General features: G+C 34.4%; 2 protein-coding genes and 1 non-coding gene across 3 annotated transcripts; 1 reads left to right on the forward strand and 2 right to left on the reverse strand.

Annotated features, from left to right (window-relative positions):
• Window positions 1-205: 205 nt before the first annotated feature.
• Window positions 206-1,150, reverse strand: LOC116524969 (olfactory receptor 51F2-like). The gene has a single exon (XM_032240488.1). The coding sequence runs from the start codon at window positions 1,148-1,150 to the stop codon at window positions 206-208; it is 945 nt and encodes a 314-aa protein (XP_032096379.1).
• A 3,654-nt stretch (window positions 1,151-4,804) lies between these two features.
• LOC116525387 lies at window positions 4,805-4,957 on the forward strand. Its single transcript, XR_004257670.1, has one exon. It is a non-coding gene; the product is annotated as a small nucleolar RNA SNORA62/SNORA6 family (small nucleolar RNA).
• A 12,363-nt stretch (window positions 4,958-17,320) lies between these two features.
• LOC116525280 (olfactory receptor 51F1) lies at window positions 17,321-18,280 on the reverse strand. The gene has a single exon (XM_032241082.1). The coding sequence runs from the start codon at window positions 18,278-18,280 to the stop codon at window positions 17,321-17,323; it is 960 nt and encodes a 319-aa protein (XP_032096973.1).
• Between the last annotated feature and the right edge of the window lie 1,552 nt (window positions 18,281-19,832).

Here is a 19,832-nt window from a genome sequence, read left to right on the forward strand (position 1 = left end):
ACCAGGTAACTAAGATAGTGAGAATCTCAATCAGTACCTTGATGGTAGAAAAGAGATTGCTTAGCAATGATAATCACATTGTGGAGACATTTGAATCGGATGGCATTCAGTTTCACACAACTCTAAAATTGCATGCATGGGTTTGTAACTCCAACTTGTGGTGACTTTTCTAGACTTTGAAATAAGTCTTTAGGAGTAGTACATGTTAAATATGAATTCCCTTGGAACATACAAATTTGAGCACAGCTTTCTGAATCTGCTTCGTTTTCACACTGTAGATGATGGGATTCATCACAGGGGGGACGAGCAAGTATACGTTAGCAATGAGGGTGGGCACATAGGGTGGGGCATGTTTTCCAAATCTGTGAACAAAGGACAGGCTGATCAAAGGGACATAGAATATGCCAACAGCGGTGATATGAGAAATGCAAGTGCTAAAGGCCTTCTTCCTCTCCTGTATGGATGCAATGCTGAGAACTGAGCGAATGATCAGCAGATAGGAGAGCACAATAAAGATGGAGTCCACTCCGGCAGTAGAGATGATTGCAGTTAATCCTAATGCACTGTTGATCTTTGTGTCTGAACATGAGAGTTTCATTACATCAGGGTGGAAACAGTAGGAGTGGTGGAGCACGTGGCTGCGGCAGAATGACAGTTGCTTAAGAAGTATGACTAGAGGTGTCAAAATGACAGTCCCCCTGGTAATGATTGCCAAACCAATCTGTGCGATTCTTGCATGCGTTAGAATGGTAACATATCTTAAGGGGTTAGAAATGGCTACAAAACGATCAAAGGCCATAGCCAGGAGCACTGAAGATTCCATGAAAGTGAAGAGGTGAATGAAGAACATCTGTGATAAACAAGCATTGAAGCTGATCTCCCGAGCATTGACCCACAATATTCCCAGCACTGTCACCAGTGTAGAGATGCATAAGCCAATGTCAGTGGTGGACAACATGGAGAGGAAATAGTACATGGGCTCATGGAGGCTTGGCTCAGTGAGGATGACGAAAAGGATCAGGGTATTCCCAGAAAGGGCAGTTAAATAGAGGCAACAGATGGGGATGGAGATCCAGACATGGGCCCATTCAAGTCCAGGGACCTCCGTCAAGAAGAAAGTAGGAGAAGTGGAATTATGGAATATTGGCATTATGGCCTTTGGGAGCAGAATTCTCTTGTAGGATCTTGACTTCCTAAATTTAGAATTTGAAAATTATTTTAGTTGAAGTTTCACATACATTCCATAAAATGCATAAAACTTCAGAGTACAGCTCAAGGAAGTTTGACATCCACATGTAGCTGTGTAACCACGTCCAAGATCAACTGATTGAACATTATCAGGAAACAGAAGTCCCCATAATGCCACACCCTCATCATTGTCCTTTCAAATAGTAATCATTATTCTGACTTTTATTACCATAATTATCTCTTCCTATACTTGATTTTTATATAAATAGAATCATGTATTACACACTGTTTGTGTTTAACTTCTTTCATTCAATATTTTGTCTGTGAGATTAATCACCGAACTAAGATATTTAATTAATTTCAATTTAACTTCAATTTATTTAAATACATTTATTTTATATTTACCACTTATCTTGTACTCTCATCATTTTAATTAAAATTTTATCCTTCAACTGGATTATGAGAATAAGGGATATTTTGGGCTAATCCATGTTTAGTGGAGTTGTTTGCTCATAATACATATTCAGTATGCATTTGTCAATTGATTTACCTTTATTTGCTCTTCCTGAAAAATTCTATTTAACTGTGATTAGGCCTTGGTATAGAAACATAATTGACTAATTGTGATTTGGAATTTTAGAATTATTAACTTAGATACCAAATTTCATTTAATTCATTTAGTAAGCAGGAAAACATCTCTTTTCAGTAACTACATTTACCTAAGAATTCACCCCAGGTAATGCCCATTTATCTTGATTCATTATATGTGTTTAATAGGAAAGAGATGTTTCAGTTCCTATGAACCTGAAGCTTGATATTCTTCTTAGTTTGTAACATTAAAATACTGCCCTGTTTATGATTATGAAACCTGCTTCTGTTGTGATAAAAATGAGTGAGGCAAATAATGAGCTTCTTTTGTAACATGTATGCTCTGGTCTTTCATCTGACCTTTGTTCTGTTATAGGATTACTCAGATAAATAATATTGTGTGAATGATAAGACCATTTCCATACTCTGCTCTAATTATTTAACATAGACTATTTCATTTGAGTCTTGTGACAAACTAAAAGAGGGGTATTTTTATTACAGATGCATAAAATGAAGTTTGAAAGTGTATAAATTGCCAAAGTTCATAAAAACTGAAAGATATGATATTGGAAATCAATCGGAGAAAAAGAAAAAGATGCTAGAGGCTGTGCTATTAACAACTCTATTACACTGTCTAATCACAATAATAATGATGATAATTATAATCCTTCAGTTAATAATACTTTATTAATAAATAAAGTAAATGTGGAAGAGATGCCTATCTTCGAAAATTTCTGATTATTTAAAATTTCTATGGTTCAGACTTGAACAATTTTATTTCAGGATTGTCTACATATTGTATGATACATAATTATATTATTAAAACTTATTTTTTTGCAAATAGTAAATACTTAATATTGGATGCTATAAATCAAATTAATCCATTGATCCATTGTGGAAACAGCATATTTATTATAAAATGAAGGTATTGCTCAAAATATACTTTTATGTTTTTATGATTTCCACTATTTTTACAAACCATTCAAGTTTATTCTAAGTATGCTCATTTTTACACAAGATTTATCATATAATTGACTACTACTTACTTATAGCTGTAGATGAAAATTAGTTTGGCTATTTCTCCAAACATGTTGTCTTTTTCTGTATACTTTCAACAGCATGCATTCCATGGACAATGGCTTTTATATATTCATTTTTCTACTTTAAAGTTTTCATCTTCTTCTCACACTAATCTCCTGAATATTAGAGCCACATGCCTAACTCTTAGATTCTTCCACCTTAAATATCTCAAAGCAAGCTCAAACACAGTATGAGTGCATCTAAATTCAGTCTTTGTCACAGAATGACTACTTGTATATTCTATTTTCCCCACTTTGATTAATAGCTCTATGGTAGCTCTATAGATCTATAGTAGATGTATAAATCTATGGTAGCTTCATATGTGAAATTGCCTAATTCAGAAATCTGCATATACTCTCACCTTTTATCTGTTGATCACTAATTTCTGTTTTTATTTGACTCTTTCTAGTTCACACACCATGTTGCTATCAGTTTTTTCTAAGATGTAAAGTAGACTTGCATTTTAAAGTGATTTTAATTGGCAGTATCTGAAAGAGTCTTTCCCAACTTTTTATTAAATTTTCAACACAAATAAAAAATCAAATGAAAGCAGCACTGATATTAAACTGATGAATATTCTAAATCTAGAAAATTTGGAAATGGTTAACTTCTCCAAACTGATGGAAATGGAAATGGATGTGGACAGATATGAAGTCAAAATATAGGCTCACAATTTATACATCTCCATAGTCTTTACTAAGGAATGCAGAGTCTGTACTAATATAAAAAGGTGAGAACTGGGCATTTATTTTTGTAGGTTGCTTAACTATAAAGTAACAAGGACTTTATTCTTGTATCAGACATCTCATCTCAAGAAAAATAGCCAAAAATAATGGTATAAGGGGTGTCATTGGTAGAGATACATTGAATTTTGAAATTAGTATTAGCCCATGTACAGAAGGGAGTGAAATAAAACAGCATATTTTGGGAATTTAGGTTTATAAATTTCCCTTATGGTTTTAAGCTGGCAAAGAACTATACAGTATTGGTTGAATGTTATCTGCAGGCTGCTAGAAACTGGGAATTATACCAGAAACTGCATTCCATATAATAATGCTTACTGGGACAGCAACAATGAGCAAGCCCCATACATAGGTTTTTTTAAGAAAAAAAATAAAGACTGAGGAGATCTTGTTTTGCACTAGAGAGTATATAAAGAAAAAAAATACTAGCATGAATCTTTAAAATATTTCATTAATAAAGGAACAGCATCTGGAAAATCCAGAGCATGAGCATATATAAAGAAATGTAATAATGTCTGTAAATCATGAAGCATATTACCTATCACATCACAATGACTCAGTTATCAATGCCATAGATATAAAAACTTCTGCAGAACTAACAAGAAAACATCCTTAAGGTAATGTAGGCACTAGCATCCTATAGTATTATGGGAAAACAAAGAACATGCTGGACAAAAAGTCAAAATAATAAAATACTAAAAAAAAAGAATTAAAGTACACATTGGACATAATCAAAAACAGAGTCAAGGGACAGTAACCAGGTTAATTCAATTTGGAGAATGCATTTGAAAAATTCTCTCATAATGCACAGAAAAAATACAGTGAAAATAAAAGAGTGAGAAAATTGTATTTGGGAAGGTCACAAAATGAAAAGCCAACATACAGATAACTAGGGTCTCAGGTAAAGTAAACAAAAATAAATAGAATAAAAATGACTGTTCCAGAGGAAAGACTCCAGTGCATGGAGGATGAAAGGGCTCATTTTATTCCAGGTAAGATCAGGAAGATGAGAACAAGCATAAAATATTTGACTTAAATACGTTTTTTAAAAATTACAAGCTTTCAGGCAGAAAATATGGATTTCTTATAAAGAAATGGAAATTAAGCTGGTTTCACCAAAAAATTAAAATATTTTAAAAAGTCCTTTACAAAACATGCCATGGATGATGCAGAAAGAAGATTGAAATATGTGAAAACAAATGGAGATTGCACGTTATTAGAATGTGGAGCTGGGGCCCTAACTGGCTGATAAACTTGTAAGTGTGGGTAGTGTGATATGTGAGGGTCAAATTTTTCACTACCACCACAAGGGTCTTTGGCCTAGTGAGTAGAGTTTGACAATAATCCTTGCTACAAGTATAATGTTAAAAAAATTACAAACACACACACACACACACACACACACACACACGACCAAGACACTGATGTCTACAAAGCACTGCTGATAAATATTTTAAAAGATATAAATAAGTGGAGAGACATCATATGTAAATGTATTAGAAGATTCAATAGGATTGGAATGGCTGTTTTCCCTTAATGGATCTATAAATTCAATGTAATATCAACAGATCATTTTTTTCCTGTAGAAATTGACACTCATTCTACAATTTATATGGAAATGCAAAAGACTTACAGTTTTGGAATAGAAGAAACAATTTGGAGTACTTACACTACAAGGATTCACAGCTTAACATTAAGTCAGTGCAATTAAAACACACAGCATAAGGACAGTCATATAGATTAATAGAACAAATTGGAGAGTTCAGATTTAAATACTTACGTTATAGCCAATTGATTTGTAGCAAAGGTGTCAAGAAAATTATATGAGAGAAAGGATAGACTTTTCAACAAATGGTGCTCAAAATGGATTACAGACCTGAATGTAAGAGCTAAAAATAAAAAAATTTCTAGAAAGAAATGTTGGAGATTTTATGACCTTGGGTTAGGCAAAACATTATTAGATACCATACTAAAAGTGTGAGTCATTAAATAAAATGATCAATATCAGATTTTAAACAAAAGTGGTACAATTTTTGTTTAAAAAGTCACCATTAAGAAAATAAGAATAGAGAAAAGAGACTGGGAGAAAATGTTTGCATAAAAACTCATACAAAAAATATAAAGAACTCTTACAGCTAGTAAAGAGACGAACAATCCAATTAAAAATGGACGAAATATTTGAATAGACATCTCACCAAAACATATATACAAAAATGACTAATAGGCACAATAAAAGATGAGCATTAGGAAAATAAAATTAAAATTAAGAAATAAAAATTTAAACTGCAAAAAAATACCATTATCCACCCACTAGAGTGGCTATAAACGAGAGAGAGAAAAAAAAAAAGAGAAAGAGAAAAAGAAAAGGAAAGGAAAGGAAAGGGAAAAAAGGGAAAATACAAAGTGTTGATAAGCATGTGGAGAAACTAAGCATACATTGCTTGTGGAAGTGTAAAATGATACAGCCACTTTGACAAATAGATTTACAGATTCTTAAAAATTGAAACATAAACTTACTGTATGATTCAGAAATTATACTCCTTGGACTCTACCAAGAGAAATGAAAGCATATGTACACATAATACATGTATACAAACGTTTATAACAACATTATTCATAATAGCCCAGAATTGAAACAGTTGATTAACTGGTGAACAAACTGTGGAATACCCTTAGGCTAAAAAACTATTCAGCAAAAAAGGAAACAATTACTAATAAGTGCTACATCATGAATTACCCCAAATATATTATGCTGAGTGAAAGTAGAATATTACATATTATATGATGAATTTTAGTGAAATAACTAGAAAACATTTCAAAAAAAGTAAGTAGGGCAGTGTTTGTCTCTGAGACAGAATTAAAAGCACAGGAAGAGGCACAAGTGAACATTTAGTTACATATAAAGGTAGACTTTAAAACTGGTAGAAATAAAGTGAGTTATTGAATACAAGAAGTTAGGTAAACTGGTCATCCATTTGGAATAAAAAAAAAACTAAAATAAAGCATATCACCACAATACACACTGAAATTGTTTTCTGATGGTTAAATATGAAAATATCAAAAAGTCACATACATTTTAGAATAAAATACAGGTAAATATTTATATAATCCTGTAGTAGAAAAAATTTCTAAATATGAAACCAAATATATAAATTGTAGAGGTAAACATTTGATTTGGTAAAGTTCAAATAATCATTTTATAGCAAAAAAAAAAAATTCCACAAATTTAAAAGGGTAATCATAAATTTGGGGAAATATTTGAAGCATATGTAACATTCAATTAAATGTTGTGTTTACTATTTAACTTTTATAAAATGACAAAAAATTTGACAAAAAGAATTAAAAACGGAATTCTCCAAAGCACTAGTAGTTAATACAGGAAGACATTTCAGTCTCATAGTCAGCCAAAGAAGTGCTAATTGAAACAATTGTTATTAACCTTGACAAAGATTAGTACGGATGGTTAGGCTGCAGGAAAACTGGCACACTTATGTTGTAGTGTTTAAGTAAAATTTGTCATTTTTCAAGCACTTAAGACTTCATTTCCTTTTTTTTTAACTGTGTTAAGAAATATTAGTTTTATTTAACCAGTTTTCACAGCTGAATATTTGCTCTATAAAAACTTTACAGATTGTACAGTTTATATATAGTTCAAACTACTGAACACAAAGGTAGGTCCCACAGAGGCAAAAATACTGTACCAATCAATCCAAGATAAAGGCAGATTTACACACTGTACAGCTCTCCACATGGCTGGGGAGGTGGTCAGTTCTAAGTATAAACTTCAAAACTGTACAAAAATAAGGATTTGATTTTATTTCGCTCTTCATACATTCAGTATGATTGCAATCTCAGAAGCCTAACTAATAATAGGCATGTGTAGTCTGGAATCAGTACCCACTCCTGAAGGAATGCGCCTGTCTATCCACAGAGGGCACTCTTGGACACCATACTGAGCTCAGTATATTGTATAGACATCAAAGCAGAGACCAAGAACATTAAATGTTGAATATAAGGTAGTTCTTTTTTGTTTTGAAAGGAGTTTTTGCATTTAATAGTGTGCCAAAATAATTTTAACTTATTAAATATATTCTAAGTGAATCTAAAAATTACACTTTATAAACATAAAAATGCTTTATTTTGGTGTAATACATCAATCATATCTGTGAATAGAAAACCAGAACTGTGTATAAAGTAGTATTTCTCACCCAGCAACAAGAAGCACGTATGTAGTTTTCAAAAGGGTCAGAAAAACTATTTTTCAATCAACAATTTAATTTCTCTGAAGTTGCTAGTAGTATTGACAAAAGCCACTGTTGCTAGTGTGCATGACATGTATATAAATTATTCCTTCATCATTTGCTAATTACTTCTTTGAATAATAAATATTGAGTGCCAACTTTGCACACTTAACCCTCAAAATAACCTTTTAGTTTCAAGGTAATAAACAATGTTAATAGATTAAAATATTACATATGAGACTGTTCTAATTCCTCAAGTTCGGAAGCTGGCTTTATTTCTCATTTGTACTAAAAGAGCTTAGAACAGATTGCTATATTCTGTGATTACTAGGAGAGAAACAACATCTATGTTTTTAACTTATTAGCTCCATTGATATTTTCCAATGTAGTGTTTCTTCGTTTAATTCAAGGACAAAAATATCACCAGCTTGTACATGGGTCGTTTCTCATCATCTCCAGTGTGCACAAAAGAGGATGGCTTTCCTGAGCTTGGTCTCAAGGTAGGCCACAGTCTGGGCCTGATACCCTTCCTGCATTTGCCACCACCCACTCGGCCTCTCACTAGTCAAATCCTATTTTCCGTTGCTGAAACTCATGGTGTAATTAGACATGAATTGGATCTGTGCCTGAAGGTTTTAGGAAAAGATCACAAGAGGCTTATCCTTATCTAGCCCCTAAGCAGTAAGGGTGCTCAAGATAAAGAGTATTTTATTTAGGCCAAGACAAGACAAAGAGGAATATGAAGTCAGATTTTTTAGAGTATTAGCCGTCTCAGGTAAAGACAAATCTGGAGTTAGATCCAGCTTTGGGGAAAAGTCAGTTATCATCGTATGATTTGTCAAAGCAACTGGCACACTTATTTTGTAGAGTCTCCCCAGAATGACAAAATGGCATTTCTGTGATTGAAAATGCCATGGACTAAATTCATTTAATTAATTAATTAATGTATTTGCCTATTTATAAAGAAGGATTTGAGATGGATCCTTTATTATAATTTTTCTGAATTTAGAAACAGCATCTATGGAATGTTACAAAGCTAACCAACTACATGGAGGGAGAGCAATGACTGTACCAAGCACATGATGAGCTGAGGCACTGAGATAACGAGCCTCAATGTTTGGGGCTTGGGCCGAAATATGAGCCAGTTGAAACATAGGAAAATAGATAAGAGGATGGATATAATATTCTCAGAGAGAAGAACAATTAACATTGAGCCAGATTCCTCGCTACATATCTCTACATGTGTAACTTTAACAGCATCTTTAATAGGCTGTGACTAGTATTCCCAATTTTCAGGTGAGGTTAGAGTGAATGACTTATTGATGTCATTGATAGATTTCTTTTTTCTTTTTTCTTTTTTTTTTTTTTTGAGACAGAGTTTCACTGTTGTTACCCAGACTGGAGTGCAATGGCATGATCTCAGCTCACTGCAACCTCTGCCTCCTGGGTTCAAGCAATTCTCCTGCCTCAACCTCCCTAGTAGCTGGGACTACAGGCACACAGCACCATGCCCAGCTAATTTTTGTATTTTTAATAGAGACGGGGTTTCACCTTGTTGACCAGGATGGTCTCGATCTTTTGACCTCGTGATCCACCCTCCTCGGCCTCCCAAAGTGCTGGGATTATAGGCGTGAGCCACCACACCTGGCCTGACATTGATAGATTTCATGGAGCCATTGTGTGAATCCAGGACTGTCTGACCCTAAAGGTGTGGTCATTTTTACTGTGCCACTCTATGTCTCTGGTGTTGTGAACCAAATTAAAAGGAAATGCATCAGATTAATGCAGACCTAAGAGACAGACTAGAATAAATGTGCTGGCATAGGTGTAAACCAATTCAAAATATAATATAGTGATAGTGACAGTGTGATAGTGTACCAGTGACTTTATTTTGGGATTTGGTTATGATGTATGGCAGGAAATACATACATATAAGAAGTGTAATTTTTGCTATGATTAGCTTAATGGATGAAAACAAAATATCTATATGGAATTCAGGATTTCTGAATAGGCACCAGGACCACAGAAGTGAACAAAACAGTGGAGGGTGATTGGAGTCTGAAACTCAAATGGCTTGGAGGTCAGGTACCAAGGATAAATGGGAAGAGCCTTACCTTTCAAGGTGTGGAGAATTGGAAGGGATGCAAATAACAGCGTTGAAGGAGAAATGCCAGAAGACTAGGTGAATTTTTGTCTTTAATTTCACTTCCAATAAATTCTTCCTTGTGTTTATCTATGCTAAATCACTTATGATGTTTAAAAGTCATCACAGGCATTTGTTAAAGACACAGTTAAGTCCTGTTTCTGATCTGAGAGCAGCTACTTGATTTGGACTTCAGAAAGGGAGGAGAGCTTCTCTTGCTGTTACTCACAGTGGGGTATAAGAAGGTGACCCATTTACCTCTATGATTGGAAAACTTATAAGGAATCTTAATTGTAGAGTCATTTACTCAGCTGAGATAAGTGTGCCTCTGTGCGATTTTTGTGCCATGCTGTTACACTGGACTTCTTTCCCCCTTGGGTGAGTTAGTTACCATCAGGAATTGTGGATGCTTAAGTGGAGAAAAATTACATCAGGGAAAATAAACATATTGACACAGGAAGCTTGTGTGTACAGGCTTCAATTAAAAATGAAATTGAATCATTGCTTTGGAGATGGATAAGGCATTTAAGATGAGAGTCTAGTATTTTTTCCAGGTTTTGTTCTGCTATATGTTTCTTGATAATGTGTTATACAGATTTTTGTGTACTTTGGTTGCTAGATGATTTGGAAGTATCTTCAGGGAATAGCATAATGCCAGTTCCATAGTATATGTGTTTTAAATGTCTGTTAAAATAAGAAAATGGATTCCTATAATTTGAAAGCAAGCTGCAAAACAGAATGATCAGGTCGAGGGCTCCATGGGAGCTGACTTTTCAACAGAGGAAAAAAGTTTTAGCAGGTTGGGAACTCAAGTGGAAGCAACAAACAGAAAAAAAAAAGACCTGCCTTTTCCTCAAGGATTATATTGATTAACTTCTGTACAGTGATTAGTATTTTCTAGTCAGATACATTATATTATTTAATCTTAGCTGTTCAAGCTAAAGCACATTTCAATATTTACTTGACAAGTGCTGATGAACACCATGCTTGACATAAAATCAGTGGTCAGTAATATTACTGAATTAATTTACTCCCCTCTCTTGAAATATATTTCATAGTATAGAAAAGAGAATTATATAAACAAACACAATAGAAGTCATTTTATCCAACTCTATTTTGGTTAATGGTTAAATTTGCTTTTGAATAAGGTTGATGACATAGAGGAATCAGAAAAACTATTTCAATGTACAGTTAGGGCCTTTAAGTACAGTTTTGCAGATTGAAATTCCACATCATCTTCTTTGCATGAACTATGTCTTTTATCCAAATTATAATAATCAAGATAGTCAAGATAAAAACACTGACAGCTGATAGATCACTTACTGGGACCAGTGAGAAACTGCTATTTAGAAAATAAGTTGTAATTATTCAACTGGCAGCTATTATCATTCAGTATACTTTCAGAGGAAATGAAACTTCTGGTTGATCTAGCAAGCTTGTTCAGTAGAACTTATATAAAAATTGTACTTGTTTCTTTGTTATATACTTTTAGAAAAGTGGAAAAACACAGAAAAAGGAGACTCACTAGAGTGGGAGGCAAATAGTTCATGTACTTTCTTTGCTGAGGGCAAAGTTCTGTGTTACAGAACGAGGAAACCCCAAAACTGCTTTGCTAATAACTATAGCTCAAAGAAAAGACATAGCAATAGAGATCAGTTTCTTTTTCAGCAAAATAGAGTGGTGACATAATCCCTGAAAATTTTAAAGAAAAGTACACAGGATTGGGATTTAGTATCTTCTTGGCAGGTGAAATTTATTTACAATTTGGAGAGCAAGTGAAAATATTGAAGGCTATATTAACCAATATTGTAATTCCATTACAAGATTAATCTGAAATCTATGTCGAGGATAAATTAGAATAAGGAGACCATTTGATAGAATGTGCCTAAGAGATTCTGAAGACACAGAATGATGAAGCAGGCAGTGAGAAATAATATAAAATCTGCATGAAAGAACTGTATTTATGTTAAACGTTACCAGTTTGAATGGTGAAAATAGAGACAGAGGTCAAACAGGACATTGACAAATCAGGCTTGGTTGGGTGAACAAAGGGTGGCATCACAAAGGGAGATCAGAAATTCTCAGCTTTGATCAAATAGAAATTAAAACAGAAAGACATCTTGCCAGAGGTCTGAGGAGGGCAGAGTCAGTTTTCTTCAATGAAAGAAAATTGCAACTTTACATCTTTTGTGATCAAGAATAATTTCATTTATGAAAACATAATCAGATTGCTTATAAAAGAAGCTAATTACTTTGGTTTTGGACTTGCTGAATTTGAGGTACTGAAGGGCATGTGGATAATTTTAGTAGGAAGACATGGTTAGAAATGCTTCATGAGAGTATATGCCCCTCCACAGCATACTTTATTTATTTTCATATTTCATAGGTGTTGATAAATACTAACTCAACAAATAAATGCATAATTATGTGGAAATTAGTTTTGGCTAATGGGTTTTTCTGTTTATGAAACAGAGTAATGGTACAGAAACACAGACAAGTTGCTATAGATTTTTTGTAGATGTTTTTGCACATTTTTTAATTCTCCTAAATTGTCACAGATGAATAATTATTAGTTAAAGTTTAATGGTATGTAGCACTATTTGTTATTAGCATTTAAATATTTAGTATTAAATTTGATTCCTAAAATAAAAATTGGATTCCTAAAGCCGTCAGAATAAGTAATTCTATAATACAATAAACAGGATAATTTTATAAAGCATCTAAATTATACAGAAGGGATATTTTACTGTGCCTCTGCCTAATAAAGTAAAATTTTAATCTTTATTACTTTTTAATCTTTGTGTCAAAATGTCTCATTCTTCCCTGTGGAGCTGCAGGAAAGATGTGGCAGGTTAATAAATTTGTTTACTTCATAATTTTATGTAACTTTTGTTATTCATCTAATCATAATTTTGTAATCCTTATTACTTTTGCCTTAAGCAGTTTTGCTAAAAGGGAAATTATAAAATTGTCAATATTCTTTTGCTTATTCAATTTAACACCCAGGATAATGACCATTGCCTTAAAATATATGTCATTAATTAAATGTTCTTAGTGCACTTCTTTGGGTAAAGAGAGGTAGGTGACTGGTATTGGCTAGTTCTTTGGCAAAAAATTATCCCCCTTTTCTGATAATAGACCCCAGAATAGAAATGGGTCTAATATACTGGGCCTGTGCACATGACAGTTAGGTATCTGACCCAAGCAGAGTTAAAGAGATGCTCTCTTGGATAATTTTAACATTATATTTCAAAATAATTTCTGAGCTATGAAAAAGTTGTACAAAAATACAAAAAAAATTTCACATATCCTTTATGCTGAAACCCCATTTTCTGAGTATTTGAAACTTCAAGGGAGACACATGAAACTTTCAAACTTCTGTTGAGCAGCCCACAGCTGCTCTGGCTTCTCTTTGTCTCAAGGTTTGGTTGGTTGGTTTCTCCTTGCAACTCCTTCCCTATTTTCCTCTTAATTCAACACATAACGACGGTTATTAAAATATTCTCTTCATATGTCAGATTATAAGCACCAACAACCCGAATTCATTATTATATTCTATGTAAGCCCCATTTCCCAGGAGCTGTTTCTAGGCAGTCACTGACTGTGGCAGAGAAACTGAGGTAGGTCCATTTCTGGAAGGCACAGAACTCTGCAGACAGGGATTTTGATTTTTGGATACCCAATGGCCTTGCCTAAATCTGTTCAGAACTGCAATACAGTCTAGGATGCTTCTCTCTACCCAAACTTTCTTTCTTTCTTCTCTCTTTAACTCAAGGGCAAGCCCACATCAAAGACTGACAGCTCTCACTCCTCTATTCTTTTTTTTTTTTTTTGTAGTAAACATTACCTAACACCTTGTTGACTCCTTGTCTATTTTGGCCCAGGGAGGTTATGCTCTATTATCCATGTGCACACCAACTTGCTCGTTAAGCCCACTTGTCTACCCTTCAGATCTTGTTGGTTCCTATGATAATCGTAGCTCTGGCTTTTGGTGGTTAACCACTGCTACCTGGCTTCTATTATGTCAAGGCCTCCTCATATGCATGGGTAGCCTGGCTTGTTGACTGGCTATTGCTGGCCTCCCTGATCAGCAGAAAAGAGCTACTATTTAGCTTCTTAGATATGTTGGTATCGTTTTCACACCCCATTTCCAGTGGCTTCTGAATGATGTGTCCTCTGTGCACTTTTATGGAAAGTGTATGATAAGTCTTCCACCTTTACACAATCTGCGTATTCCAGCATGCTCACTGTCATCAGCCTCTATATTCTTTCCTTTCCCATCTACTGGGGCAGTACAGTCATTTCTGATGTGCTGAATGTTGTCCAACACTTTTTCTAGCTAATTGTAACTCAATAGTAAATTAGCCACATTCCTTGGTGTTCTTGTTAAGGTGTTAAAATTTTCATTCCAAATAAATGGCCCTATATTGATGTGTTCTTGCCAATATAGTCTTCTATTCTGACCTCTTGATCCACATTCTCAGTCTTCAATCCTGAGGGCATTTCATGGATTCTTGCCATAAAATACTTGCTAATTTTTGCTATTCTTCAGGTTATAATCTCTTTCTTATTTTACTAGGCCCAGCATATTCCCAACAGATTTGTGCTGGAATTTAATGCTAGTGTTCATTCTGATGGCCAGTACAGGAGATGGAGGCAGCTCCAGGAGATGGAGTTATGGGAAATGGTGGAAATGACTGTTTTTATCAGAGAAGTGTGGGCCACCTCTGCAAGCCCAAGGATTAGAAGGATTTCTGCATAATCAGTGTCTTCATGGATCACTCACCTAGCTGTTTCTACTCAATGTTTCTTGTTACTACGTTTTTCCCCAGGATACAGATGTAACATCACAGACCTGCTTGGGTTGAGTACTCAAATATTTGAGGAGTTCTTTGACCCTAACAATTAGATAGGCATAGTCTTAAATAAATTCATTCTTTCTGGCTATAGATTTTCTGCTGCTACAATAAAAAGTGATTTAATTAACTCACCAACAGTAAATGAGCATCCTTGCTTGGTGTAGCTAATGGGCTGTTTGGAAACTTACTTAAGTTGCATCCTTAATTTCCCTCCCTCTTTCCTTTACTCTCTATCTTCTTTCCTTCTCTCTCCATTTTTTCTTTCCTCCCACAGTTTCTCTCTCTCGTTCTCTCTTTATTACCTTCATTTTTGCAGTAAACTCTGCTTGGATAAAGTATTACAACTTAAAAAATCTTCTGCTAGTGGCTGTGCTGTCAGTTTGTAATACTGCAGTGAGTGCTTATTCTAATAATGTTTGTATATATTACATTATTTTTACCACATCTATCTTTCTGATGTTCCAAGCAGCTAACAGGCATATAGAATTACCCAGGAAAAAGACTCTCAAATATAAAAGTCAGGAAGTATAGCCAAATTTGTAAACTAAATCGATAAATGAATTCATTTGCATAATGGCATTGTTCTATCAAAAGATGTTTTTAAAGCTGCTAATACAAATCTTGTAATCTATGTTCACCTAAGGCAAGCTGAAGTAGAGGAAAAACAGAAAAAAATGTTTGTGTTTCATAATTTTCATTCCTGTGTACAGATAGACATTAAAACCAGAGAAAATTTTTCCATGAGCAGTAAAATTGTCATACAATATTTCTGACGCTTTTCCAGAGTTTCTTACAAAATAGTCCTCTCCAGCATTCACATTTGGATACTCTTTCAACTCAGAAGTCAACATAAACAAAAGGTAAAATTTTACTTTTGTATTTTGAATTATCACCCCAATAAATTTATTATTTCATGAATTTTTTGTTCATGTTGATGTTTTAAACACAAGATTTTTATCTTCATGAGTGCACAGTAATATTTTTATTACTTTTAAAATTTTTGTTGTTTCCCATTAGGTCAAATATAAAATATACCTGCAGTCACTGTGTGCTGATAAACTGAATATTTAAAAACAGAAAAAGTTCCCAATGCTACTAAATTAAATTGAACAGTGGTATTACATAAGGTATGTAATACCAGTTTATGTATAAAAATTTTCATTATCAGTGATTTAAAGCTACTAATATGACATCATGTAATGAATAGTTAGAAAGGTATGCAAAAATAGGCTCTTGCAAGCTGGTGTGCACTGTCTCCAGCACACTGCTGCCCTCTGTATTTGTGAGGTACATGGAACATTTATTCCGTCTATCACTACTTTGCCAGTGGCAATAAAATTGACGTGACTGCCTTTAGGTTCCCATCTCCATTTCCCACTGATTTTGTCCTGCTATTACATGCAACTGACATTTTTAAGCTTCTGTCTGTCTCTTAAATCCAAAGAGTTACCATGAGTTCATTTTCAGAAATCAAATATTGGGTCTATCTCTATAAAGCTGTGTATAGGTGAGAACCATGAATTCTTTACCTTGGTTCTTTAGTTGGTTAAGGAGACACATACGTCTTTAATGCCATTTGTTATAACTCTGAAAATTATGGAAAACAATGTAAGTTTATCTATGGCGAAAGATCCATGAACTTAATTAGATTTCTAAGGGATCATAGCGCAGAAAAAGGTTCAGAGCATCTGCTCCAAACTTCCTTGTAATTTACTTTAGGTTCGTTCTAGTTCTCTCAAGTTCCCATTCCCTGTGATAAATTAGCAGGTATGCCTCATTCCTAAAGCTTTTATTTGGACTGTCCAACACGGGCTAATGACTTGCATGCCATGACATATCTATTTTTACCTTTTGTATTATGAATTATCCATGAAGAAAACAGCTAAAGTATATTCTAAGAAGGTTACTACAGCTTTTTAAGATGGGATGGAATCATGGAGATCTAGGTCTTACTTTTGATCTTGAAATATTTCTGCCAGATGACTTTGGCAGAGGATGTAATACAGTGGTGAAGAGCATAGCATTCGAGATACAGAACACCTGGCTTCAAATCTCAACTGTGCCTCATGTTATTCACATGGCTTTTGGTGGCCTAAATGTCTATAAATCTGTTTCATCATCTGTAATATATCACTAATAGTAATATATATTTCATTTGGCTGTTTTGGAAGAATAAATGGGATATGTCTTAAAAACAGTTAGTAGAATACCTAGCCTGAAACAAAGAGTTAATACATGTTAGTTTCCAGGAATATCATTTTGTCATTTCATTATTGTTATTTTCCTAATTACACTACAAATAGCTTGGATGATATATCATACTATATTTTATGACCAAATATGCAACATATTATTGTTTGTTGAACGAATGAAAAATATTTTTAAAACCCACATGCAATAGCCAGTAAGATAGGAAGTTTGCTTTTCTACAACGCAAGTCACTTATGCCAGGTTTTTATCAAATAGCATTATGTCTGTTCATTTTGTAAGCAGCATACTGAGTACAGCCTTGCGTATCTGTTTTGTTTTTACACTGTAGATGATGGGGTTGAGCACAGGGGGCAAAAGCAGGTATACATTGGCCATCACTGAATGGACCACTCTGGGGGCTGAGTGACCATAGCGATGCACCAAGGACAGGCTCAGCATGGGGATGTAGAAGACAGCAACTGCTCCCATGTGGGAGACACAGGTGCTGAAGACCTTGTGCTTTTCTTCAGGGGAGGCAATTCTGAGGACAGAGTGAATAATTAAGATATACGACAGGACGATACATGGCGTATCTATTCCAGTGGTCAGGGTAAGATCAATTAATCCACAGATGCTGTTAGCCCGAATGTCTGAACATGCTAATTGAATCACGTCTGGATGGTAACAGTAGGAGTGGGAAAGGGCATTCATTCTACAGAAATAGAGAGGCTTAAGGAGCAAAAGTAGTGGCACCATTAGTACTGTAGCACGTGTAATAATTAGGAGACCCATCTGAATGATTCTGGAATTAGTGAGAATGGTAGTGTACCTCAGAGGATCACAGATGGCCACATAACGGTCAAAGGCCATAGCCACCAGCACCCCAGATTCCATAAAAGTGAATCCATGAAGAAAAAACATCTGGACAATGCAGCTATCTAGGCTAATTTCATGGGCATCAAACCAGAGGATACCTAATGTTGTTGACAACGTAGAAACAGTCAAGCCCAGATCAGTGGCTGACAGCATGGAGAGAAAATAGTACATGGGTTCATGGAGACTCTGCTGGGTAATGATGATAAACAGGATCATGGTGTTCCCAGAGAGGGCAATGGTGTAAAGACAACAGAAAGGAATGGAGATCCAGGCATGGGCAGACTCTAGGCCAGGAATGCTGGTCAACAAGAAGGTTGGAAATTTAGATGTCAAGTTGCTTAGGATTTCCATGGTGTCCTGGTTTTGCAGCATTTGTCCTTGTAATGCTCCCATCCTACAGAAGTGATACATTACAGTGTTATGCAACATACTTAGGCAATTTTCTTTTGGTTGGGAGAGTTATCCAAGGTTATAGAGAAGATCTACATCATTGAGAAACCTCTAAATTAAATTATAATGTTCATCTACCATTCGTAGTCAGCAAATATATACATACCTATTTAACCTAAAATTCAAGGAAAATATGTCCTTATTTTATATCATTTTAGGATAATGTTTTTTATATCTATAAAACTTTGAGCTCAATAATATCATAAGATCTTATGAATAAAGACTTGGCAAAAAGATAATTACATTAATTTTGAATATGTTTGAGTGAAATGAATAAGAGAAAGATATTTAAAAGTATCCTCAATTCTGCAGTGACCATGTGGATGTGAATCTGCAGACACAGATCTCCAGATAATTGCCAGTAATACAGATTTGGATGTTAGAACTGCATATGTGTTATTTTCATCCACCACCAAAGGTGAACAACCACAGAGAGTAGATTTACAAGGGAAAACCAATGAAGACAGAACTCTCTAGAAGATTGCAAAGGACCATATCTATTAAAGCAAGATAACACGGGTTTTATGGAAACTATAGTAACCAAGAGAACATAGTATATAGACTAACATGAACTGCTATTATGTGAACAACTGTGTTGAATTGCAAGTTCAAATGCAGCCAATAGCTCGTTAGTGACCCTGGGAAAGGCAGTTGGAAACTGAGACTGCATACAGTGACTTTGGTAATGAACGAAAGGGTTAGCAGTGGAGGTACGGTTTATTTTATTTCTGGAACATGGTAGTGAAGGCAAGGAGAGAAGTAGAGCATGGTTAAAGAAGGATATAACATAAATGGAAAATTTTTACAAAATGAGAAGTATTCAGAGAAATGGCTAAATTCATAAACTGAAGTTAATGATACAATAGATAGGGAAAAATTGAAAATGTAGAATGTGAAGAATTGAGTGATACATAACTGTCCTTAAAAAAATATTAGATGATTGAATATAGAGAATGGTAGTAATTAGCCCTCAAAAAGATTAGGATCATCATTTTAATTGACACTAGAGAGTAGCAAATTGTAGGTTGGTGCAGGGTTATGTGAAAAAGTGTTACCCAGTATCTACATTTTGCTCTGTGAAATATTAGGAGGAAATTTACTGCTGTTCAAAAGTATGAAGTCATGGCTGGAGGAGTTGGTAGAAGTTTTCAGGAGACAGAGAATGAGAAAGGTGGTTGACTCAGTAAACACAGAAATGCCATAAAAATGGATTTCAGTTAAAATTCTGAAAGTTATTTTATACATTAAAACATTTATATTGTTCAAATCAATTCTAGGAAGATATAAAATTGAATAACAGCAATACTCAGTATGTTATAATTTTCAATCAAGCTTTTAAAAATAGCAGGTGGCAGAGTGTGAAGTTTAAGTTCATGAGAGTAAATATCCTATAATAAGTACACATGTTATTACTCCCTTTATGCTAGTTTTCTGTATTTGCTTGTCTCCAGTTCCCTGAGTTTCAATTGAATCT

Source organism: Sapajus apella, unplaced genomic scaffold (assembly GCF_009761245.1).
Source record: "Sapajus apella isolate SASKATOON/1434 unplaced genomic scaffold, GSC_monkey_1.0 scaffold47, whole genome shotgun sequence".
Lineage (NCBI taxonomy): Eukaryota > Metazoa > Chordata > Mammalia > Primates > Cebidae > Sapajus > Sapajus apella.

Coding starts and splice junctions, on each gene's coding strand:
- LOC116524969 (XM_032240488.1), bottom strand. CDS start 1,150: ATGCCAATATTCCATAATTCCACTTCTCCTACTTTCTTCTTGACGGAG.
- LOC116525280 (XM_032241082.1), bottom strand. CDS start 18,280: ATGCTGCAAAACCAGGACACCATGGAAATCCTAAGCAACTTGACATCT.